The sequence below is a fragment of the Canis lupus genome, chromosome 10 (assembly GCF_011100685.1).
Source record: "Canis lupus familiaris isolate Mischka breed German Shepherd chromosome 10, alternate assembly UU_Cfam_GSD_1.0, whole genome shotgun sequence".
NCBI lineage: Eukaryota > Metazoa > Chordata > Mammalia > Carnivora > Canidae > Canis > Canis lupus.
In genome coordinates this window covers 14444130-14469685 of record NC_049231.1, presented here as the reverse complement: position 1 = coordinate 14469685, position 25556 = coordinate 14444130, and the positions used below count along the sequence as shown (strand labels likewise).

The 25556-nt window shown below is 37.7% G+C and overlaps 1 protein-coding gene across 1 annotated transcript in view; it reads right to left on the bottom strand.

Moving 5' to 3' along the window:
- Positions 1–25556, bottom strand: part of TRHDE (thyrotropin releasing hormone degrading enzyme) — a 371687-nt gene that overhangs the window by 18320 nt on the left and 327811 nt on the right. The window contains 3 exon segments of the mRNA XM_038550024.1: positions 17070–17177; positions 17633–17730; positions 19968–20115. Coding sequence (XP_038405952.1) covers positions 17070–17177; positions 17633–17730; positions 19968–20115 — 354 coding nt within the window.

The following is a 25556-nucleotide window of genomic DNA, read 5'->3' as shown; positions in this document are numbered from 1 at the left end:
TTTGGATATATAGGAGCAGGGAGCTAGTCTCTCCTCGCAGCCTGCCTGGGAGACGAACAGAGTAAGGCTTAGCCAGAAGGAAGCGTCTTTATCTTTCCGAGGGTCTAACATTGCAGAAAATTATTACCTAATTCGTGTGACTTGTACTAGAGTTTTTATTCTATTTTCATTTAAATTGGATCACGACCAAGTTCATTTGTACTGTGAAAGTGTTGAAAGCAAAAAAGTTTTCAAAGCCTGATGGTTATCTTGAAATAATCTTTTTTTTTTTTTTTTTTTTTTTTTTTGCAAAATGTTGGATCTTTTTTTATGTTGACATAAGCAAGTGCATAAAAATGAAATACTTTGGGGTAGATGTTAAAAAATTAAGAAGGTGGAAAAATGGGATTTTAAAGATTTAGAAAGATTTAGAATTTCTTTTTTAACTGAGTTAAAGATGATGGAATGGGCCTAGTATTTTCAGTCTTAGTAAATTGAATTTTAGTTACAAATGGAAATTTGTAAAGTAGGTTGATAAATTAAGATAAATAATTAGACAAATTTCCAAAGATTCTGCTATAAAAGTTTTTTTCTTTGCTACAGGTGTTTTTTAAGGTAAAAATTAAAAAAAAAATCTAAAAATAATAAGTGACTGGTTTAAGTTAAGCTATAAATAACAACTGAGAATGATATATCATAGATTATTATTTAATGATATGATAAAATGCATTATTTAATATGATGAAATATATTATTAAGGATAAAACATACAAATACCACTATATTCAGTAAAAAAAAAAACATAATGTGTATATTAGAAAGACTAAAGGAGAAAACAGGAGAATATTAACATTTTCCTCTGGGTTGGGGGATTATAGTTAACTAGTCTTTCTTTTTTTAATTCATATATTTCAAATTTAATCATTTAATAAGTTTGACAATTACTTTGGAAATAAGTAAATGTATAATTACATTTATAAAGGTAAAATTGTGTTACTATTAGAGTAAAAGATATTCCAATATAGAAAAATGCTGTTGAATAATATGTAGAAACAATTCTGATGATACAGTTAAAATATCTCCCAGAGGAAATTATACAGGCCAAAGGGAAAAAAAATTCATACTATTTTAAAATATAAATTTCGATGCTTAATCACGATAGGGATCTATTTTTAAGCAGGTTCTCTGTAGACCTAATTTGGCCAATAACTGCCTCTAGGACGGGGCAAGTCAAGGTCATTGCTTTGGGCTTCATTTTTCATCCTAATTGGACAGGGCTCCAGTACAGGAGTTCTGAAAGTCCCTTCCCGCTCTGTTAGTATAGGATCCTTTTCATTAGTGATTATATTAACACTGAAATGTGGATTTAATTATTTTCAAAGACAATGAAAAAAATTTCTCAAATCACTAGCCTCTCTAAGAGCACCTGAATCTTTCAGCGGCACTACCCATTAATCTAGCGTGTGGCCCACCATTTAATTAATTTCAATTAATTTGCACTTAAGTTCATTCGAAAGATCATTTGCCTAATCTAAAAGGTAAAAGACTGTTGGTTGAGGCTTCCTCACCAACACTGTAAGTCTTGTTTGACCTTATAAGTACCAGAACTCTTACTTCTTCCAGGGCAATCGTTGACTTTAAAGTATCACCCTGAAAACATAACCTGCGCTTTCAAAGACTGACCTAGTTAAGATGATATCAGGTATATATATATATATATTTTTTTTTTTCATTCTGCCTTGATTCCTTTGTCCCTTGGCTGCTCCCAAGAAAGAAAGTCATCTTGAGTAAAACTCAAAGCTGCTTAGAAAGAACAGGTGAATTTTTTGGCACCTATGCATCACTTTCATCATCCAGAAAATGGGGACGATCACTCCTTACAAGGTTGTTACAATGATTAAATAAGATAATGCTTACCCAGGGCTTAGCACAAGTGCCCGGTACCTGCGTGGGGCTCCGTACGGGCGTTATCTAAATGCCATGCACAGCCCAGTAAGTGCAGGGTACGTGGAGAATTGCCTCAGTTTGTGGTAATGGCATTCCTCATGATTCTTATTACTATTATTAGTAGTATGAAGTGGCAACAGATATGTGCCTCTTTCCCAAAAGAGGAGAGGACAAAAAAAGAGATAAGAAATAAAGGTTTTGGACAACCTCACTACAAGTGAGTGAGCAATTTTTTAAAATCATGGGTGACAATACATTAAGCATTATAATAAAACACACGTTTATAATCCCACCTAACTTCACCATTATATATGTCAATCAAACATGCCACCCAGTCCACCTAAAAACCCTGGCACCCAGAAGTATCCTAGTGTTTCCTAGTATCTCTGCAAGGCCCCAGCGAAGAATCCCAGGTGAACTGTGTGTCAGTGACCGGTGGGAGGGACACTCCATACAGCACCTACTCATTCTCATTGAAATTTAAGCATTCAAAAAAAAGGAATGTTAGCGCCTTGGCACAAAGGAAAAGACAGTTCAAAACCAGTCTTCATGGCCCTTCGGGCCTCAAAAAATAGAGATGGAAAAACCTGGTGGATTGCAGACCAACTATATTTAGAATTACGTGTTCTGAAATGTTCGATACCTTTTACGGTTTCATTTTGCATATCTGCAAAGAGGCATGTGCTGCTTTTTATTTTATTTTATTTTTTTTGTGCTGCTTTTTCCAATTGAAAGGAAAAAGACTGCTGAAGGGGGGCTCATTTTAACCGCTAATAGCCAGAGTTTATCAAAAGATTATATTTTAAGATGACAGCACTCCTTACAAGTGGCATTTATAATTAAAATAAATGTACTTTAAAAGAGACATTCGTTTTACTTAAACTGAAATAATATATATGACATAACATCTTAAACTTTTGAGTCCCATGTATAAAGTAGCTATTATTTCTGCTGCGTAGGAAAGAAGAGGGATGATGGGGGTAAATATTTAGGCCATAAGAGCATTTTATCAAATATAGTTGCTAAAGCACAAAAACCTAAGAAACCAGGTGGCCTAGGCAACATTGCCAAGAAGAGAACAAAAAGGAGACATCAAAGAAAAGGTATAAAGAGCACAAGTGAGAAATGTACAGAGAGGCCAAAACATTCAGCGTGATGATGACAAAGTGGGCAGTGACAAAGACCTACCAGAAGGCGAAAGAAAAGAAAAAAGCAAATAATTAGAGAATTTGTGACTTGACTGGTTTAAACTGGTTCTTTGTCCTGGATTTTAAACACTCCACTGAAAAGCCTAGAATGTTACTATTTAACATTTCACAACTCAGACCCCTTAGGACATCCAGAATCAATTATACCCATGAGAGCTCAAAAAAAAATCAAGCTGATTTATAACAAAAGTAGAAAAATTAAGATATCTCTGATGACTCACTCTGAAACAGTGAGCAGCAGGCTGCTAGTATAAATAGTCCTAAAAGCATGGCATCATTTAAAACTTAAGAGGTATACAGTTGTAGTAGAAATTGTGAAATGGCTGATAAATTGCCCTATTTGTAGATGCCTGTGTTAAAGACGAGATTAATTGTTTCCTGATTACTGGGTGTCCATTATCCTTGGCTTCTCAACGAATCTTTTTTTTTTTTTTTAAGATTTTATTTATTTATTCATGAGACAGAGAGAGAGAGAGAGAGATAGAGAGAGAGAGAGAGGCAGAGACACAGGCAGAGGGAGAAGCAGGCTCCATGCAGGGAGCCTGACACGGGACTTGATCCCGGGACCCTGGGGTCACGCCCTGGGCCCAAGGGAGACACTCAACAGCTGAGCCACCCGGGTGCCCCATCAACGAATCTGTCTTGATCTGTGATATTTAAGTTTCTTTCATTCTGCTCTGGTCCTAGTACTGTGAACCTATATGCCTACTGGGACAGGAAGTGTAAATTTACATATAAGGTGGCGTCTGAATCACAACCATCAGGAATCAGTACATTAACTATGAAGATACAGGATAATGACGGGAATGACACATTAGTAACATCAGCAACTCATAAGCTCTGTTCTCATTCAAATCATGACCCAGGCCTGAGTGTTTATAAAAACCCCACTGGATGACATTGGGCTCCACCTTGACAAATAACTCCTATTGCCCAGGAATAATTTATAGCAACATTCATTGTCTTTTGTATTCTTCATGGAAAGGTTGAAAATTATACAGATTTATTGTATCCATCAAAATACTCCATCTAGAAATGTGAGGGCCTGTGCAAATGTGGTTTACTTTCATTTCTAATGCACTGTCAAGGTCACTGAGGTTAACAAGGCTGTTTCTCCAGCCTGGGAGGAATCAACTATGGCAATTTAGTTAATTTTTTAGGCATAACCACTAAGCTGTCATGGGTAGGCAATAAGGAATGTATTTTTCCTTACTAGGAAAGGTCTCTAACTAAAAATAGATTTTATTTCACTTTGGGTGTGCATGTGTGTGCGTGTGTGTGTACATACTAACCAACGGGTAATTCTGCAGGTTTTCAGAAATTTAATTGGTAGATTCACTATACAAAAAATGCTGTACTTTTTAAAAAATAGAGAAGGATTCCTATGCAAATCAAATCCTAGAGGTTCTAAGATTTTACTTTGACCGTCCTGTGAAAAAGCAGTGAAATCCATGGTAAATTTCATGTGTGTGTATGTGTGTGTGTGTTTTCAGTAATAAGGATGGATTTAATTAGATAATTGAAAATAGTGAAAAAGAATCTATTCCTGTTATATAAGGTAAAATAAAAATTATTGGGGGGGGGGAACCTCAACAGTCTGAGTTCTGGAGGAAAGGGGAATGGCAAGGGTGGATGACAAAGTCACAAAATAAGGCAAGAGGCATATTTTGCATTGGCAGATGAAAAATCTAAGAAAAACACCTATCTTTAAAAAGTCGAATGCCATTTTTATGATTTTCTGAAATAATTGAAATGTATATATTCATGTGGACAAGTGATTGGCAGGTTCCAGCTTTAGCACAGATGCGTATGAAGAATATACGTTGGATGCCTGAACTCCCTACGGCAGAACAAAATAAGCAACGTTTATGTCTCTATGAAAATAAAATAGAAGTCACATGAATTTTTTTTCTATTTTATTTTTTAATGATTAAACTAATCTCAAGTCATGAAAAAAAAAAGGAGGGAATCTTTCAAAAATATTTAGAAGGGATCCTGAAACATGAGGATGGGTTCTCTCTGCTGTGAATTTTAGAGGTATCTCTACGTAATTCTTCAGTTTTCCTACCACTGACCACTTTTTTTCTTTACACATTTACAGAAATAATTTTATGAAGACTGATGACAGTAGTTTTGTCAGAATTTCATGAGGAATGAGACCTGCCTTCTTAGTATCTCATTCTTGCTGAACATCCCTAAGGGCAGGAAGAGGCTCGTGAAGGTTCAGAGTTTAACTTGCTCCCTGTAGCATTCCTTGATGTTCCATCAAAGAAGGGAAAACAGGGCAAAATATTGATCATAAACGAAGTTTTGAATACGAGGAACCCATGCCTCCAGCCATCCTTGGCATTCCTCAGTTTGCCAACCCATTACTTCCATTTCTTTTTTAAAATATTTATTTATTTATTTATTTATTTATTTATTTATTTATTTATTTATTTTTATTTTTATTTTTATCTATTTTTAATTTTTTTTACTTTCATTTCTACCTCTATCTTCACGCCAGTTTCCCTGTGTGTCTCTCTATGCCTTCTTTTCTGTCTCTTATGAGTATAATCATCATTGGATTAAGGGCTTACCTTAAATCCATGGGGTCTCATAGGTCTCATAGGTCTCAATAAAATCCTTCATTTAATGACACCTGCAAGAGGCCACTATTCAGCCGCTGACAGTGTCTGCATGTGCTTTTATCTTTCCGGTTATTGCCATGAAATTACAAGTCATCAAAGCTCTTCCTCACTTTTAGATGTTTTAAGATATATCTATATATCACAAAACAATATTTGGTGCTTACAGAGAGCGTTTTCCAACAACACTATCACAGTATTAAACAAACATTACCACACTACCATTAGAAAGACTAACGTGAACTATTGTCATTTTCGTTTTGAGATAGAATGAATGATATGTATAGAATCAGTCCTAACTCTTAATCACAAGGAGGGAAAAAGTAAACCAGAAGGAAGTGTTGTTAATGTGGCTAAAGGAATCATCTCAGTGTATATACTATTTTTGGAAAATGCGGAGCAAATTTTGTCTTTATAGTGGTTGATAGCAGTTTTAATAAACCTGAATCTGAATCCATTAGTATATTCTACTCTCTGAGAATAAGTAAAAATGTTTTGGAAGCTGCAAATATTTTTGTTGATGCTCCAGCTCTGGCTTAGTAAATAATAGTGATCACTACTGAGACTTAATCAACACTACTCCCGGAGTTAGTTGCCCATGGAAATCCATATTCACTTAGCACTTGTACTGTGACAGTCAGGAGGTTAAAATAGAGCTATTCTATAACTAATCAATAAGCATATCTTCTGATAGATGCCACAAAAGTTCAATAGTGTTATCCCTGAAGTTGATATAATGTCAGGCAAACAATACTAGCATAATAAGAAAATTACTATTGGGAGAAATGGGGGGAAAACCAATCATACTGAAAAGTAAAACAGTTAAATTAAGTCACCTGCAAAATGTTTCTATAAAAATTAAAATACCTTTAAAAAATACTATTGACTATTTACCTCTATGCATGACTGTAATATAATTAAAAAAAAAACTAAAATGTCAGGAAAAAAGAAAACAATTGCAGAATTATTTTGGTGTTTTAAATTAGAATATAAAATCATTAGTGTATTTAGATTAGAAACCAAATATGACTACATGGAAATATATAGAAATCTGCATTTACTGATGTTACATTAGCTCTTGAGGCAATGAAAGTCCCTGCTACACCACGAAGTAAATTAAAAAAAAAAAAAAAAAAAAAAAAAAAAAAAAACATCCAGATGAGTTAGTCCCTCAAGTAGGTCATTTAGTCAAATATTTATTCCATGATGGACTGAACTAAGCTAGCATGTTTTGAATTCTCCAAATGGCAAGGGAAAGGGGCATCTCAGTGGGATTCCAGAGAAGGTTAGGAAAGAGGGACAATGAAGCCCTATCTTGTACATAGGTGTAGCCACTCCTGGAGTAACCTCACTAGATGACCTCTGTGTCCCAAATGGTAAATCACGGAGGGTCACTGGTTATGGTGGCAAATTCTAGTTTGACAAAGGAATTCACAACTGGGTTGATTCAGACAGCAAGCACGCCTACGACATCTCACAGATCACTTTGCTTCTACGTAGCTTTTGCAAAATACTTTCGTTTGGTGACTATACTCTGATTTTAGAAGACAGGTTCCCTAAAGCTTTGATGAAGGCACATAATCAATTAACTGGGATTTTTGCTCTTCTCAGCAAATAAAAACAGAACAAACATGATTAACTGAAAAAAAAAAATCGCAAGGCTTCCAGAGGATGTCCTTGGGTCAGTACAGAGTCTGCACCAATAGTTACGCTCCTGGGAAGTACCAAGACTTTCATCCTGAGAAATGGCCTTGCGGAAGAAGGCCATTCTTTACGCAGTTCTTTTGGGCAACATCTCCTTTCTCCCTGTGCCTGACGGATGTGTATTTTTCCCGTAGGCCTCAGGTCGGCTGTCACTCTGCAGGAACGTCAATCTCACTGACTGGACAATTTGTCCTTTTCTTAAAAATTTTCCTGTTGGCTTCTGAGTACCGTCACCATCTAAGGGGCTGTATGACGCCCGATTGGTCTCAGTCTACCCCAGCAGACCATAAGCTCCAAGAGGGCAGAAACTGTGTCCTTGGATCCCGGGTGTCTCTTACTACAATGCCCGAGGAGCAGCAGAGGCTCAAGATTTATGTGGTGCGTGAATCAAGTACTGTAAGAGTCTGAGTTAATATTGATTAGATTAAGTCGATCTATTACCATGGAAGAAACAGGCAATACTACTATATTGTAGAAATAAAGCTGAAAGCTAAGAACCAAGTCGACTGTTGACTATTAACCAGATATCCCATTATCCAAAGGTGAACTGATGAACGTCACCCCGTAACCCCGCATCTGTCACGAGGGAAGGAAACAGCATAATAAATGTGTTTTAGCTTTGAAGACCCACAAGTATACGTAGATAAGATGTTAATGAGGAGATGGTTTTGATGGTAATTGTCAATGATTCTAGAGGTTCCCATGCCACACGTTCTGCTGTAAGTAGTTCTGCGAGCAACCCCCAGGTCTCGGTGCTATGTTTACACAGGTAACAATGCAGAACAGTAACTACTGAGCAACACAACTGCTCGGGCTGAAAGATGACAGAAGGCAAGAGACTACCCCTTAAGGTTTATTTTCCACGTTTATGCCAAAGGTGAGATATTTGTGTGCTCACACTTTGCACTGGGAGAGACCAGCTGAAAGGAACTTCTTTAAAAATCAGCATTACAAACACCCAAGTAGATAACTCACTCTCTTTTCCCCCCTCACCTCAGTGGGTCTACTGTGAAGAATGTTCAGGGTAGAATTTGGGTGACGTTCTCCAGCAACAGGGCCCCAAGTATGGACAGTGGAAAACAAGGCAAACAAATGATAGTCCATGATGCTACATTACATCATGTAGAAGCAAAAATGTGAACAACTAGAAGTACAGGCCAATCAGTTTTAAGCTATTTAACAAAGTCTACTGAAAACATAAGTACCTTTTACAGCATCCTTCCTAAGCTCTTAAAAATTAAAAATGAAATGATTTCTGCTATTCTGATTAAGAAAAAAAAAAAAAAAGAACAGTGTCTATGCCAGGTGTCAGTAGGAATTAAAGAGACGCAGAACTTGACTCGTAAGAGCAGGTTTGGTTAATGTAGAAAAATAACGCTCTGAGTTAAATTCATAAATAAAAACCATTTTGCAACTAAGACATAGACTGCCTATCCCATAAGGCAACACAGATTGCAAAGAGTGGGATTTTTTAAGGAGAAAAAAGGTTACAGTAAAATGAAGAATTGTGCAGATTTGTGGGGATATATTTATAAGAATAAATTCCAGACATATTTTAGACTATTCACTGTGTTTACCTATTTATATCTATAGGTAGACCTCTATTTTCAAGGAGATAAAATTATTTTGTGTTTATAGGGAAAAGGATTAATCATAAATTTAAAACTATGAAAATTGGCAGAAAGTAAAACAATTTCCAGAATTCACTGTAAACGTTAGGCTTCAGGGACCACACCCATGTCTGGATTGTACACAGCTATTCGATATCGGGATTTCTCAACTCTTCACCTTGAACCCTCTCCGTAGGTTGTATTCTCTCCCTAGACAATCTAATCTCTCTCTCATTCTGTCCATTTCTACCCACATCCTAGGTCACGGCCTTCCTTACCCCCAGACATGGGTGTTCCTATGGGGTATGGCGGTAAGGAGAGACCTCTTGGACAATATCTAAGGATATGGGTAGTTTCACAGAAATCAAGGTCCACATTCTAGACTTTCATATGGATACTTCCTTCTCACAAAAACCCTTCTCCCACTTTCCCTCACTTTCCCGGAGGAAGGTACATTTCTCATTCATTCATCTCCCGTCTTCTGAGCGCACACAGTACTGCAATATCAAATAAAAACTCTTAATATCGGTGTGGATATCTAGAAAATGAGTTTTCAATTCTTTAAAAAAATTTCTTTGCTTCCATCAAAATTGAAGAGGGGCCTAATCAAGTTGTCAGGTGATAATTTAAAAATTTTGGTGATAGATTACTGTTATTTTTGGCATGACACTTGGAAAGACAAAGCCCTGTGTTACACTGTTATAACAAAACACCTTCCATTCCTATCTATTTATTTCTATGGATAAAGTTTCTCAGGACTTTAAGATCAGAATCAAATAAAACTGATGGTGAAATATTTCTCATTCTAGTAGTGAGCAATATTCGTCTATGCAGACAGGAATTGATTGAAAAAAAAAGTCAATCTCAATTTTAACGTTTATATATAATAATTTTTATGTTTGGAAATTACTTATCAGATTTGGCCATGTATTTATGTTGATCAATAACATACAAGTAACCATCGCAATGAAAACTCAATTTTGAAAAAAAAAAAAATTAATGCCGGATTTTATGACATGAAAAAACGATGTGTGTATGTGTCTGTAGGTGTTATGTGTCCAAATTTCCTACTGCAGAAGAGTATGATGGGCGATCTGAAAGGGATTCCCCAGCAAGATATATCATATTAGAATATAATTTGGGGGAGAAGAAAAGAATAATATAAAATGTGTGACTATGAAGAACATAAATCATATTTTTAAATGGCAAGTGGTGGGAATAGAGTCGACAGGGTGTTTCGCTTCCATTGGGTACATTTAGGGGTTTGAGAGAATTTTGTTAGAAAGAATGTCCATACATGGTACACCACAAGGTGAACCCTTGCGATTAATTACATGCACAATGGGGAGTTTGGGAGGGAGACTTAAACATGTTGTCGTTGGCAGGTCGTACGTATAGATGTCCAAGCTCCATTGGATCATTGTAGGGAATCACCACTGAGCCCTCCCTTCTGGCCCTTTCCATCTCAGCGACCACGAAGTGCCCCACTGCCCCTTGTCCAGAGAGCGATGCCCTCCACACCTGCAGCACTCCTCTGGGTGCTGGGGGCCCTGGCCTCTGACCCCGTCAGATCCCCAGGCCACCAGGCCACCAGGGCCTCCCTGCATTTCATGTCCAGGCATGTGTTTCTTTGAAGCTGGCCCTTCTTTCCTCCACCCTCTCTCCGCCTCAGCCACAGGCCTTGGGGTGCATCGGGCTCCGAGCCACCTCTCCTCAACGTGCTCAGTAATGGGGTGAGCTTCGTGGGCGAAGGGCCTTCACCCCGATCTGGGCAGCCCCGCACCGGCTGCTGCACACAGACTCACGGAGATGTGATTGAGTGAAACAGCCTTTAAACTGTGATCCAATAACCCATCTGGCAATGGTCACAACCCAAAGTGGACAAATCGTGAGCAGATCGTATGATCCGTGTGTTCATGGACAGAGAGTATGAGATTTGGGACTGGGACACCTAATGCAAGCACTGGAGATTTGGGGGGCAATGCCCTTGTTTTAGGAACAGGGTCAACCCGGGGTGCCCAGGGGGCTCAGTGGTTGGGCATCTGCCTTCAGCCCAGGGCATGACCCTGGGGTCCCAGGATCGAGTCCTGCATCAGGCTCCTTGCACGGAGCCTGCTTCTCCCTCTGCCTGGGTCTCTGCCTCTCTCTCTCTCTCTCTCTCTCTTTCTTTCTTTCTCTCTGTGTCTCTCATGAATAAATCAATCTTAAAAAAATAAAATAAAAAAAGAAACAGGGTTGAGCCTTGGAGTGAACACTGAGTGGTCTAAAGCCACAGCTGTCTACTGACAAACTAGGAGCGAACCTAATTCCTCACCCGAGCCCCCGGAGGTTGGGCAGCCCTGTCCTTCCCATCTCTGCATACAGACCCCCTGCCGGGTTCACCTGTCTGCAAACTGCATCTGCTGGTCACTGAGCGCTGAAGCGGCAGGCCTGGCTAGTGTATACAGTAGGGCAGCTCGTAGAAGAATATGAGAAGCCATGCAAAGAGCAGGGGGGGGAGGGACCATAATAGCTTGAAAACATGGACACTAAGTGAGGATCTATGTTTTTAAGGGAAGGAAACACGAGGTTTCTGAACCAGCTGCACAGACTGTAGCAAAAAGAGCCTTTTGTCCATCCGTCCTTTGTGTTCTCACACAAGAAAAGCAAACACTGATGGGCAGAGAGAGACACAAAGGAAAGTTGCCAAACTGGGGTCCTTTACCCATGAGATGCAATGAGCTATGGCTGCTGGAGGGACATGGGCAGTGGATGAAGGGGAGGGAGGCCAATTTACCTCCCTTTACCTAGAGGCCAAGCCAGCCAGTATTTCTTCAAGCAGGAGAAGAAGGGCAAACGTCCCCATGCCCCTATTTGGGAATCTCTAGGGCGATATTTTGTTTTATATTTTAGGTTGCAGGTGGCATGCTTATCACCCCCAAACTTACAGAGAAGATGTGCCATTGAAGGCATGCTCATGCCCTGTACTGCTCTGTTGTATACTTCTTCCTACTTCCCATGTTTAAAGCTCACACCACCCAACTATATGGTCAAAACAAGCAGAAGGCAACTCCAAAAATGATTAGTGTTTTTTGCTTTCCTATAAAATCCCAAATAATAAACAGGCATTCTTCTGTACCATTTTCATGACTTGTTTGGTTGGTAACATTACGGCCATTTTTCATTCGATGAAACCAAGGGATTTCCCTCAGCTCATGTAGTGTGCAGCTGTCATCTGATCACGGGTGTCTTTGGTTTTGAAGACAGTAGGCTTTCCCTACATCAGTAGTCCCCGAAGTGTGGTCCCCAGAGCAGCAGCAGCATCACACGGGAACTTGTCATGAATGCAGATTCTTGGGCCCCATTCAACCTACTCAATCAGAACTCTGGGGTGGGGTCCAGCAAACTCTTTCTCAGGTCCTCCCCATGACTCTTGTACACGAGCAGAGTCAAGAACCCCAGGCTTAGGTTGTGAGCACAACCTGCATAAAACTTGCTTATACTCATTGCAGAGAGAACTCGAATTCTGTTGGGTGTATTTTTTTTCTTTCTTCCTTTATTCAATCATTTTTTAACAAACATAGATCACTGATATATGGTACTTTGATATACCACTGCGGAGTCACGTGGGTTTAGGGTTAGGAGGCAGGCAGTCTGGGAGTGGGATCCCAGATTCATGCCTATTGTCATATAGTCTTGGCAAGTTACATGACCTTTGTGAGTTCTGGACTTGTCTTCTACAAAAATGAAATAAAAATGATGAGATCATGCACAAAAAGCAGTTAGTCCAATGCCTGAAATGTACTAACCACATAATAAATAAATATATTTTTCATTGTAATCACCATCATTAAAGACAATAATACCAATAACATGATAATGGATGGTGTGAGTAGTGAAGTTTATGTATTACGTATGTTGCAAAGCTCCAGAGATGCTCCTCTACTTATGATTATTCTATGGAATGGGCTTGATTTTTCCATTTTCAAAATGAATTTCGAATTCATTTCTTTTCTTTTTTTTTTTCAAAATAAATTTCAAATTCATTTCATTTCAATATACACTTGTGATATCCCAGAATATAGAAGGTACTTCACTGTTTTGAGATATTTTTTAAGTAGAGTGATGATACCAGTTACCAATATATTGGGGAACGGATATCAATATCTGTTGAATACTTTTAAAAATTAAATACTTTAAATCTTTGTTCTGTATTAGCTTAAGGCTTTAAATTGCACTTTTTAACATTATTTGAGAAATAATACACAAAATTAATTAAATTATCACAAAATTAAGAGGTTGTGTTACTGTGGAACACACATCTAATTTCAGATTAAAGTGTCTATTTTTAAAAAAACCCCATCTAACCATATTGTGATCTCCGTATAGTTAACAGTACAATTTCAATAGTGTTTTAATACAGAAATTTTCAAATAATAATTCACCTACAGTAATAATCGCTATATTTTACTCAGTGAAGCTTATGCCAATTATTTCTTGTTTATTTGTACCAATCAGTGAAAGAAGCCAATTTCTGTCCCCTTTGTTATGTTTTTTTCACACATACAAAAGGCTATCATCTTCTCTGTGTCTTTTTTTTTTTTTTTTAGAGTGAAATTTTCAGGTCTCACAACCTCCTCTCACAGATCGTGTTTTCAAGATCTTTTTATCATTTGTATTGTTCTCTACTGAATGCTTGGCAATTTGTCTCTTTTCTGAGATGTGGTGTTCTGCTGAACTCAGTTCCCAAATCACAGCCTAACGAGACCTGAATGGAGCTCGTCTGTTTTTATGCATGACATCACCATTACAATTCAACACGCTGTAGCATTTGAATATATTAACGGGGATCAGAATGTCGACTCATTCAATTTATCATCCACTGTAATCCTCGATTTTTTTTTTCCTCTCTGCTGCCACCATCTCTAACTTTTCAATGCACGTTTTGGTTCTACTACCTTTCCCTACACCAACTTTCTATTTTTTAGAATTTTTAAAGGCTTATTTATTTATTATTTATTTGAGAGAGAGAGAGAGAAAGAGCCCAAGTGGGTTGGAGCTGAAGGAGAGGAAGAAGAGACTCCTCACTGAGCAGAGAGCCCACAAGTGCGGCTGGATCCCAGGATCTGGGATCATGACCTGAGCTGAAGGCAGATGCTTAACCCACTGAACCACCCGGGGGCAACCTCCCTACACCAACTTTCACATCCATTCTATTTTCCTAAATCCATTCCTATTTTCGCTGACTGGACCCATCACCCCAACTGTAAAGTAGCCTAGCATCCCAGATCTGCAATCCCTGATACTTCCATGACTCACTGTCCTTTAGACTTATTAGCATAAATATACATCATCTCCCAAAACACTATCCTATTGCATTAGCTTTGGAAGCTTTTATAAAGGATGATTTTTAAGGTTCCTGTTAAACAAAAACAAGCAAACATAACTGACTGGTGTGTTGCTTCAGACACATGTATAAAGAAACTCTCCCCTCCCCTTCCTTGACTCAATTTAGGAAACTTAAGTGGAGCATCAATGAAAGGATCACACTATTGTTTTATTATTAAGCTGTCTTTGAAAAAAATAAGGTTAAATCTCTGCTCTTCACACACAGGTAGCTCAGTGAGTACCCTGTACCCTCACCGCGGGAGGTCACTTGTATATGCAGGGACATGTCATATGGTTGGTTGAGCAAATCTTAGTAAACACAGCTTTAGTTCCACTTAGCAAGTTTACTTGCCCACTCATAGAAGAAAGGAAAGCAGGAGAATATAAAAATGATGAGAAATAATAAAAGAACCTTAAAGTATTACACACAAATTTAGTTATTTTGCCATCAACCAATGGCAGAGTTATCAAAACAGAAATGAGCTGACACCTCCTATGTGAACTTTCATTTGTAAGGGAATTTTGAAAGTGATGGATTGTTCAAAATCACAAATCAAAATTTACTACACACATTAAAGTAACCAGCAGTCCATGTGCCTCCCTTCCTGGAAGCCTCATCCACCCACCTTAGGGCTTCATGCACCTGCCCCTACTTCCCATCTGCCCTTGTCCATCCAACAGGATCCCGCTCACCCCTTAGGAGGGTGAATGCGATTCCTCCCAGGCAGTAAGCCCTCCCTTCTTGATCTTGTGCTTAGCTCCTACTTCAAGCAACAGCTATTTGTTATAGAGCTGTTCTCTCTACTAGTTTTGAGCTCTCCCTCTTCTCTGTGCTTTCTGGTCACCAGCTGGCATTGAGAATTGCTCTGCAAAATTTTGTTCAATGAACGAATTATTTAAAAAATAGCGTTTCCCCAATAGCTATATTTTTATGGGTTTAAAAGCAACTATAAATAAATAAATAAATAAATAAATAAATAAATAAATAAATAAATAAATAAAGGCAACTATCAGGTCTGAGAAAAGGCATGTGTCTGTAGCAAAATGAAACAAAAGACTAATCAAATAAAAAGCAAAATGGGGAAACACAGAGACAACCATCTTCAAATAATATATTTCACCTTTTCTTCTCATAGGTACCTATGATTATGTTTCCTAATACAATTTTGAGTGTATTGAATTTAGACAAATGTTTATGTGTTCGTCACCTAAATATATGTGATAGAATTGAAGAAGGTGGTAGGAGAAAAGGAACATAAAGTTTTTATTAGAGCATTTTCCAGTTTGATTCAATATGTTTCAGAAGACTTAGCAAAAAAAAAAAAAAAAAAAAAAAAGGATAATCATTGATAAAAGTCAATAAATGAGAATTTATTCCCCAGACTTTATTTCTAGGGAAGACGGGGGACAGATGTAATCACTGTCTTGGCGTACGTGATGGATCTACTGAGACATGATAGTGATAATATATTTTCTTCCTTAGCTCAGGATAAGACCAGAAACAGTTCACTTTAAAGAGCACACAGGATAATGGTAAAGAAAGTGACACAGTACGACAAATTACTTAGTAATGCAAGGACAAGGATTTCTCTCGCAGATTTGTGAAGCAGGATAGCTGTCCTGAATGCGCTCTGGAGTCACTTAGATACTACAGTTAAACCTATGTAACTTTTGACAAGACAAAAAGCAACTTGTTCCTTAAAGATATTACACCCTCTGTGGTTCTCTACATTCACCTAGAACAAGTCTCCTTCTCTGTTCCCATGGGGTCATCCCAGCCACTCAGCTCGGGGACAAGCCCATGACGGCATGTGGAGTAGAATCATGTCAATAAACAGTCCCCTGGCTCCTCACCCTTCTAATAAGACCCTCCTTAATGCAGGGGCCAAAGACTTGGGAGGAGTGATGAGAAATGGCCCAGAGTATAATAAACAGAACATAAAGTCCTTGGAAATACAAAGACGCGTAAGAAGGTCTAAAAAAATCATAGCGAAAAGATCATGATCTTCAATTTTTTTATGTTTAATAGCCTTTGCATTAACATTAGCAAGTGACATTTAGTATAATATTTTTTATCAAACGTAATTCTACTAAACAATTTTGACATCACATTATGTATTAAAATCCTGTATTGTGAAATTCCAAGATAAGATACAAGTTTAAGGTCTCTGTCAAGGGTCACTAAAAGAGGAAAGATCTTTTCTATAACCTTTCTAGCTTTTGGTTTTTAATATCAACATATGTTATACCACTTTACTTATATCATACGCTTGCAGTTGTTTTATGAATAAATACCACAACCTTTATAAAGAACCTTAGAACGTGACCCACATAAAATTATTTTATTCTTATGGAAGAGCAAAGCTATCCAAATTCAAAATAAGCTGACACCTTATGTATGAAGAATAAGGACCTAGATTAAGAAAGTCTAAAACTCCACAAAGTCTCCCAAAGGTAATTGTATTGTGGCTTTTACGTTGTTGCCTTGTAAGCTACGAACCCGAAACACAGTTTTGCAGTGTGTTTTCTTGTCTTGCTTTTCTCCATTTAAAAAATGCAACTCATCAACTGAGAATCTGAAAACGGTACTAAATCATATCAGAAATACAGGATTCGGTTCAATTTACCTGTTCCTGTTGCTGGAAATCCAATCTGAAATAAGTGTTGATGCCTGCTGGTGACAGTGCTTGTTGCCAAAACTGCACGCCAGCATTATAACTTCTCTACGTAGTTCTCTAGGTGCCATCGAAAGGAAAAACAGTGTTAGTATCTGAGAAGGAAGGATAACTCATTATATCAATAGTAGATAAGTAAATAATCAACACAAAGGTAATTTTCAGACACAGAAATCCTATTTGGCTGAGGAAGAGATGGTTAGGCAGCAGAGAAATTACACGTACTACACGTCTTCTCTGGAAATAGTAATACGGTGGAGGGCATGGATTCAAATCTCACTTTTACCAATAAAGGCAGATCTTACACTAAAGCATAGCTAGTACATGCTTTTGTTCTCAGTACCAGGTAGTGGAAACTGTGCTTGCTACCCATCAGCAGGCCTCCCAGCAAAGGGAAATGAAAGATGCAGAATGAAAGAAAGATTATTTCATGCTGCCAAAGACGCAATGGACCCTGTCATATGTTGTCGTGCAGCTCTGGGGGAAAAGAGGCGAGTAAGAAAATAAGACAGTACTCATGTTGGTAGGATGCTTGAACAAGAGATCCATTAAAGTTGTTTTTTGGCCATCCCAGCTTGATGTACGTTGTTGCGACTTGCTTTAAAATATATTCCTAAATGGGGGTGAGGGGAAATAAAGACCATGTCAGTTTCAAATGTCTCCATGCTAATAATTACAATTAGAAATACAATTAAAATATTTTCTAAATGTACCTACTTTAAAATGTCAGCAGCATTATGGGCATGCTAAATGCTCTAATTTTATTCCCCTCAGTATTTCAAATACAGAAAATAAGGATAAAATACAATTACAATGGTGGACATCTACCCTTTATTTTCTATTGATTCAAGTAATTTGCCTTCTAGTCAATATTTTAGATGATTATTTTTGTAGCAAAGCAAGGAAACTGAGGAATGTCGACAATGACACCCACGCACACACATATATGCAAATGTATGTAGATTTCGCTGGGGGGAGCGGGGAAGAAGCACCTAACATTTATGCATTTCCTGTGAATAAAGCACATTTAATGCAAAATTGTTATGTAAGCCCAGCATTGTTGAATCTGACAGACACCGAACCCTCTTTAGTAAAAAAATATGGCATTTCAAAATCAACAATCCATTGAGCACTGGGTGTTATTCTGTATGCTGGCAAATTGAACACCAATAAAAAATAAATTTATTATTTAAAAAAAAACAATCCATTGAGCTAATGATATATTTAAATATTAGCAGCAATGTGAAATAGGCTCTCCTCACTTTAATGCAGTCCTTGAATTTTGTCAAAAGAATGGAAGCACTGAAATTACAGTAAAAGCAATTCTTAACTTTTACTGAAATTGAGGGATCTGACGCAAAATACTATTTCAAAGGACAAACATAAACAAAAATGCAGTCTACTTGTACGGAGGTTTAACACTGCAGTGTCTCTGTTAGAGAGACAAGAGGAGTGTAATAAGGCTTTCCCTCGCAGACCAAAGTCACACCGTGTGCGTGCTGATACATTTTTTTGCCAAGTCTGTTGTAAGGGATCAGACCAAACTAATGACAATGAACAGTCAAGCTAGGATTATTCCAATTAAAAAGGAGATATATGTTAAAACAGAGGTGTCTGCATGCAAACTTAGAACAAGGAGACAAGAGGCAACTCTGATGGCTACCCAACCATGCAGAGGGTGCTAATAAACCGATTTCATGCCACGGCAATCCAGACTCGAGTAATCCCAAACGTGGAGGTTAATTAGCAGAGCCAGTGTGTCACAGACAGAGGATAGTTTTATACAACACAGGGCCAACTCCCGAAGGGAGCCACACCGTGCTCAGGACGGACTACAGCTCCCTGAGGCAGGGGCCCAATGCAAAGCCTCAGTGGTGGCAAATTGAACTCCACTTAAAAAAAATTATTTATTTATTTATTTATTTATTTATTTGTAAAATTTTTATTTAAATTTTAATACATAATTTATAATATATAATTTATTTTATATATTTATATATAAATATTTTTATATATTTATATATAATATATAATTTAATTTTATATATAAAAATGTTATATATAAGATTTTTATATATGTGTGTGTATACACATACATATATACACACATATATAAATACATACATACATAAATATATATACACACACGCATATATAAAAGAAATTTAGGAATCAAAACCCATGAGCCATACTTAATCCTAATTTTATTCCAAACAGTCATTAAGTTAGATCAGGTGGGGTCCTCCGTGAAGTGTTGGCTCACCAGGCCTCAGCTTAGGAAAGCTGGTCAGGTAACGTTTTGAAATGTTTGTCATGTCTTGGCGTCTATTTGGATTATCTATTGTTTGCTCTCCTGTGTCCCCTTGGACCCAATTATGAATGGGCTCTCGCCTCGATGTTGATCTTATCCCTGTTAATTAAGGAAGTGAATTGAATTCACTCTGCCCTTTTGGATAAAAATAATGACTAAGAATCTTTACTGAAACTGTCTACATTCTGTGAAGATCTCTGGGATCCCTGTACCGGGGGTAAGTCCTCTGTGAGCACAGAGCCCTTTAACTCTTGGAAAGTAAGTTTGAACTTTAAGGATTTGCCATGTATATTTGTTCTTGAATTCTGAGGCGTTTTAAGCTTAATTGACACTTTCGGGCCAGAATCAAAAAAAAAATTAGCTTGTATTACATTTATTCTTCAAGTAATTGTCATCAGCGTTGCACGGAAAATCAGGACAAAAAAATGATAATACAGATGAGAAGAGACACAAATAAGTCAAGGCCAGTTGTATAAAGTGGAAAATGAGAAAACAGTTCATCATCTGAAAATAAGAAGGAAGAAAATATGTCTTTTTACATTGAAGACGTTGTATTTCTCCATGCGGTCCAGTAATTTATCAAGGGGGTAAAGAGCTCGGCTGGCAGCGTGCCACGGAAGAAAATCCTTCTCCTCGGACAGGTATCTGATAATCTCCAGGGGGATATGCTGAGGCAAATAGCCGGCCCTGCGCAGTTGAAAAAGTTAATGTTAATTATATGCAGAAAATATACATGATGATGCGAAAATGAAGATTTTACTTATGCAAAGAAAGGGCAGAAAGCAAGATTCATCACAGTATAAAGAAGCCATACTCAGGCTATAAAAATAAAATTACTCACTTTTTAAATATAGTCCTACTCAGGGTACCATGTGCCTTAATATATACAGAGCTAGAGAGTTAAGAATTTACATACACAAAAATATCAGAATGCATATTTTTTTTAAAAAAAGCAAAGAATTCCAGACTTTGAATCGAATCAACTCTAGCTATTTCCCTTCACAGAGACTCTTCAGAGGTCACATGAAATTGAAAATAATTGATTACTGAAATGCAATTTTAGTTTCTCAATGCATTTTCTCTGCTCTTCGTGTAGGTTCTGTGTAATATTTAATGCTGATTGTTTTCAAGAGAATAATCAAACTAAAGAGGCGACATACAGTTTTGACTGTATCTATGTCATATTACAATTTGAGCGTTTTTCAAAAGAAATGGTTTCCATAACACCTATGAAAATCTCAGTTATATTTTAATAGAGTCCAAATTCAAAAAAAAAAAGTTGAAAGAATAGGCTCTTCCTATTTATTATTTTTCTTTCAAAATCTTTGACTGTGTCACCTTGGGGACCAATGTCAGAGTCTTTGGAGAATATGAAACTGCAGGTTTTTAAAAATGATCTGAACACATGTTGTCCATATTTAAAGAGTATATATCCAAAAAAGGGTCCAAAAAGAAGTGTATATCTCTGCTCCCCAGGAGACTGCATATAAAATCCTTGCAAATCAAAGCAATATAAATGACAATCCGCCATACATTAAAAGATGGTCTGTCTTAGCCTCGGTGTCCCTGATGCATACGCATTGTGACACTGTGTGTTTTGCTGTATTATTATTTTTTTACATGAATAATCAACGGAACGCAGACTTTTAACACAGGGACCAGGTAAATAATGAAAGCAACCAAAGCCTGCTTATCTCCTTTATCTACTTTTCACACTGTTGTTCTTTTGTGACATTACAAAATTAGACATAGGCCTTTTAATTCGTGCGTGGGAGACAGTGGACAGGCAGGGAACAAAGCCTTTGCTCCTCTCCACTTAAGTTTGCCAGATTATCTAACTCTTACTGTGACAAGCAAAAGTCACTCGACAGGAAACGTGCGGCAGGTTTGTGATGGTCATGAGAAAAACCAATTCTGAAGGCCGCGCTTCAGCTTTCTCCAATTTTTTTTTAAAAAATGAACGTGTGTCACTCTAAGGATTCTGGTTCACTCATGGGCCCATCAGCCACAGTCAATGTCTGCTATAAACACAAATGGGGGGACTAACCCCAAATTTCCACATAATTTCAAAATTTCCTAGAGCCCTTCAGATTTAGATTACATCTAGACTTAGGCCACTTTTCCTGTACAGTTGCCATTTTGAACATCCTTGCAGAAAAAGCATGAATTTATTGGCTATGGCAATGGCATTGAAATAAGGAATTTTCCCTTTGTTGTTAGGGTAGCACAGCACCTCAATAACAAGTACATTTTGCTTTTAAGAGCTTGCTACCCACGGGGGCGCTCGGGTGGCTCAGGGGGCATGTGCCTGCCTTTGGCTCAGGCTGTGATCCTAGGATCCCAGGACCTAGCCTCCCTTCCCTCATCAGGCTCCCCACTCGGCACAGAGTCTGCTCATCCTTCTCCCCTTGCCCCTGCCCCCCACTAGCATGTGCACAGGTGCTCTCTCTGTCAAATAAATAAATAAAATCTTAAAAAATATCTGCTAACCACTGAAAAGGCAATATAATTTTTTAAAGATTTTATTTATTTTTTTGAGACAGAGAGAGAGCACAAGCAGTGAGGAGGGGCAGAGGGAGAAGCAGACTCGCCACTGCGCAGGGAGCCAGATGTGGGACTCATCCCAGGACTGAGACCACGACCTCTGCCTCCTGAGATCATGACCTTAGCCAAAGGCAGATGCCTAACCAACTGAGCCACCCAGGTGCCCAGCAACATAATTTTTTTAAATAAAAATAATGACTTGGCTTTCCTCCCTAAAAGAAATATACTTTCCAATATTTCAGATTTTGTCATTTTTTCCCCTGAACTTTTAATTCTAAATATTAATTGGCATGATCATAAATTTATAATCTATATGCCATGGGTTATATAACTTTAGAATTGTAGATGATTTATCTAGAAGCCATTGTTCTTTTGTTGCAGAAATAAGAAAAATAATGCAGAAAAAAACAAACAAACAAACAAAAACCCTTGAATGAGCAGCTAACTTACTATGGATCTTCCAGTAAGTTTGGAAAATCTAGAGCTGTTGGATTTATTTTATTGCAGATTTAAACATACTAGCCTTAGGTCAGTTACAATTTATCGCATTTTACTTCATCGCTGTAAATTGATAGACATTATTCAATGACTTATGCTTTGTAGAAAATATGACTAAAGAAGATGACAAATAATGTTACGGAAGAGACTTGGATTTGAGAAAGAGCTGGGAACTACTAATGCATCCGATGGAATTAGACAAACACATTTATGTGCCAAGCCTCAAATTCCTCATCTGTGAAATAAGACATTTGAAAAGGAGAACCTCTTTTTAGTTCCCAAAATCTTTTATCCTAACTTACTTGTCTACAATTTAAACTGCTGAAAAAACATTATAAGAATATGGTCATATTTTATTTGTTTAAAAATCTGAAAAAAGGGGCACCTGGGTGGCTCAGGTCATGACCCTGGGGTCCTGGGATCAAGTCCTGCATTGGGCTCCCTGCATGGAGCTCGCTTCTTTCCTCTGCCCGTGTCTCTGTCTCTCTCTGTGTGTCTCTCATGAATAAATAAAATCTTTTTAAAAAGTCTTTTTTTTTTTTCAAAAACTTTTTAAAAAGTTTTCGAGGAATTTTTTATTCTTCATTCTTCATCGTTTAATATGTATAAGTCTAAGAGGCAGGGCTTGGATCTAGGTTTGAGAAGACATCTGACACAGTGTGAAGAAAGTAAAAGCAAAGCAAGCCTGATAGAAGTTCCAAAATAATGACAAGCCAAGTAAAGTATTCATTAAATAGGGAAATAGAGCAAGTTCTGTTTTGAGTGCTTATGGCAAAAATTGCTGACTGCTCACCAAAATCCATGCTCTCCTCTACTTCCTAGAATAGATGACAATTCCCACTCTCGGTGGTTAGGAATGGTTATGCATCTAGCCAATGGAGCATGAGTGCTCATCACTGGCGGGTTAGCCCACTGTCCTCTCCCATCAGCTCCTCAATATCCTTTTTCCTTGAAATGAATCTCTCAGGGTGACCTTGGAAGTCTTTTCCTGAATATGTCAGAAACCCACCTGGGCCTCTGCATCATGGCACGCTCAAGTACCAGGTCTCACGCCCATTGTTACATGAGCGGGAAAACCACGTCTACTGTGTTTGGTCCAAATATATGCTTGGGCCTATTTTTTAAAGCAATTAACCTTCTCTAATGCAGCCCTCAAATAGAATAAGAAACAGATTACATTCAAATTGCTCTCATTTGTGTTGTTACAAACATATGTAAGCAATTACCTACTACATAATTCAATACACTCACATTTAGCCGACTAGATCAAACTATGTAGCTCCACTCAATTGGACAAGATGATCAGCTTCATTACAGAATTAAGACTTGCAAGAGATAATGTTGGTGAATAAGTTACCTAGTTTAGATATGTGTTTGTGTAATTGGCTGGTAATGATATCTGTGATTACTACTACTGATAATGCGATCAATATGGGGGAAGTGTGTAGACTCCAATGAATGGAACACTACATTAGCTCCAAGTAATTGGCCCAGTAGGGAGCACATTTAGGGTCCTGATGCCAAAATGCAGTCGCCCGGGATCGGCATCATCACAGAGAGATGTTGCTAACAAAATAGGGGGAAAATAGCAAATATAAAGAATATTTCATGTACAGCTAAGTGTGTTTTGTTGATACCTAAGGAAGCATTTATAGACGACATCTAACTTCTGTACTATTGGGGTATAGGTTGGCATAAGAAATAGTTTTTTGGGGGGAGGAGGTGCCCGGATGGCTCAGTCAGTAAGCAACCAACTCGTGATTTTGGTTCAGTTCATGATCTCAGAGGTCATGGAATCGAGCCCTGCATCAGGCTCCTCATTCAGCGGGGAGTCTGCTTAAGATTTCCTCTTTCCTTCTCCCTCTGCGCCTCTCCCCACTTGTGCACTCTCTCTAAAAAATAAATAAATCCTTAAAAAAGTAACTTAGGAATCACAAAAAAGATAACGAGGAAATGAAACAAATGAGGAAAGTTAAGGAAATAGATAAAAGATTGCCCATATGCACCTGTATCGTTTCTCTTCCCATCCCATCCTCCTAAATACACACACACCCTCTCCTCCTTCTTCCATTTACTAGAGCTTATAATGAAATATATCTTTAGACATATGAGAGTATATTTTTTATAAGAAGAAGATTAAAACCAGACAATATTAGCTGTTTTTGAAATGCACTGGTCTTGGCTGGCTTTGTTTTCACTTAAGATCCAAAACTACTTTTTAAAGACTGCTCTGAATTCTGTGAATGTTAACTCTTGAATTTACTGAGATGGGTGGCTTGCACACAAATAACCTATTTTATGAGGTTTTTTTTGAAAAGCATTTGGCTTCTGGGTGCTTGAAACATGGAAAAAAAAAAAAAACAGCACCATCAGACTCTTCAGAGCATCATACCCCAGGTTTCGCTAATTGAATATTCATTTAAAACCAATAAATTACCTACTACATATTTCACAAAATGTACCTGTCTCTTAGGGCACAGATTTTTAAAGCAATTACTGAAAGGCTTAATTAAAAAAGTGTACAATTTTATCTATTACCTTTTGTTATTCATTGTTAAAGGCTTTTATGTGTTCTTTGTGGGAAGATCGTAGGACTAGAGACTGGAAACTCCAGTAGTCCTCAGAGCACCATGGAATAAAAAGGGAAAGACATGGGGGAGGTACCTCTATCAACCAACTGTCTATCTGGTCAGTTCATAGGGAAACTACGTGACTCAGGTATTGGAGAAATGTCTGCAGAGATGGAAAAGAAGTAATTTATTTGTAGCCCCATGAAATTAGAACCCCAAAAGCTGCACAACATAGAGTTCTCACAGCCCCCCTCCTTTCCCCGTTCCTACTCTTCCAGGAAGCCTTCTTCCAAACGGACTTAGGCTCCTATTTTCTGGACTCACATAACACCTTGATAACAGTGATCTTTGTGATAACTATCATGACGGTAATCATAATTTTATCATAACATTATCTTTCTCACTCAGGGGGCTTAGCTCTTTAAGGAAATGAAGCACTCTTTGCCTGTCTTTGCATCCCACAGCCTAATGCAGAATCAAGTACAAAATAGATGCTCAATAAATGTTTTTTTTACA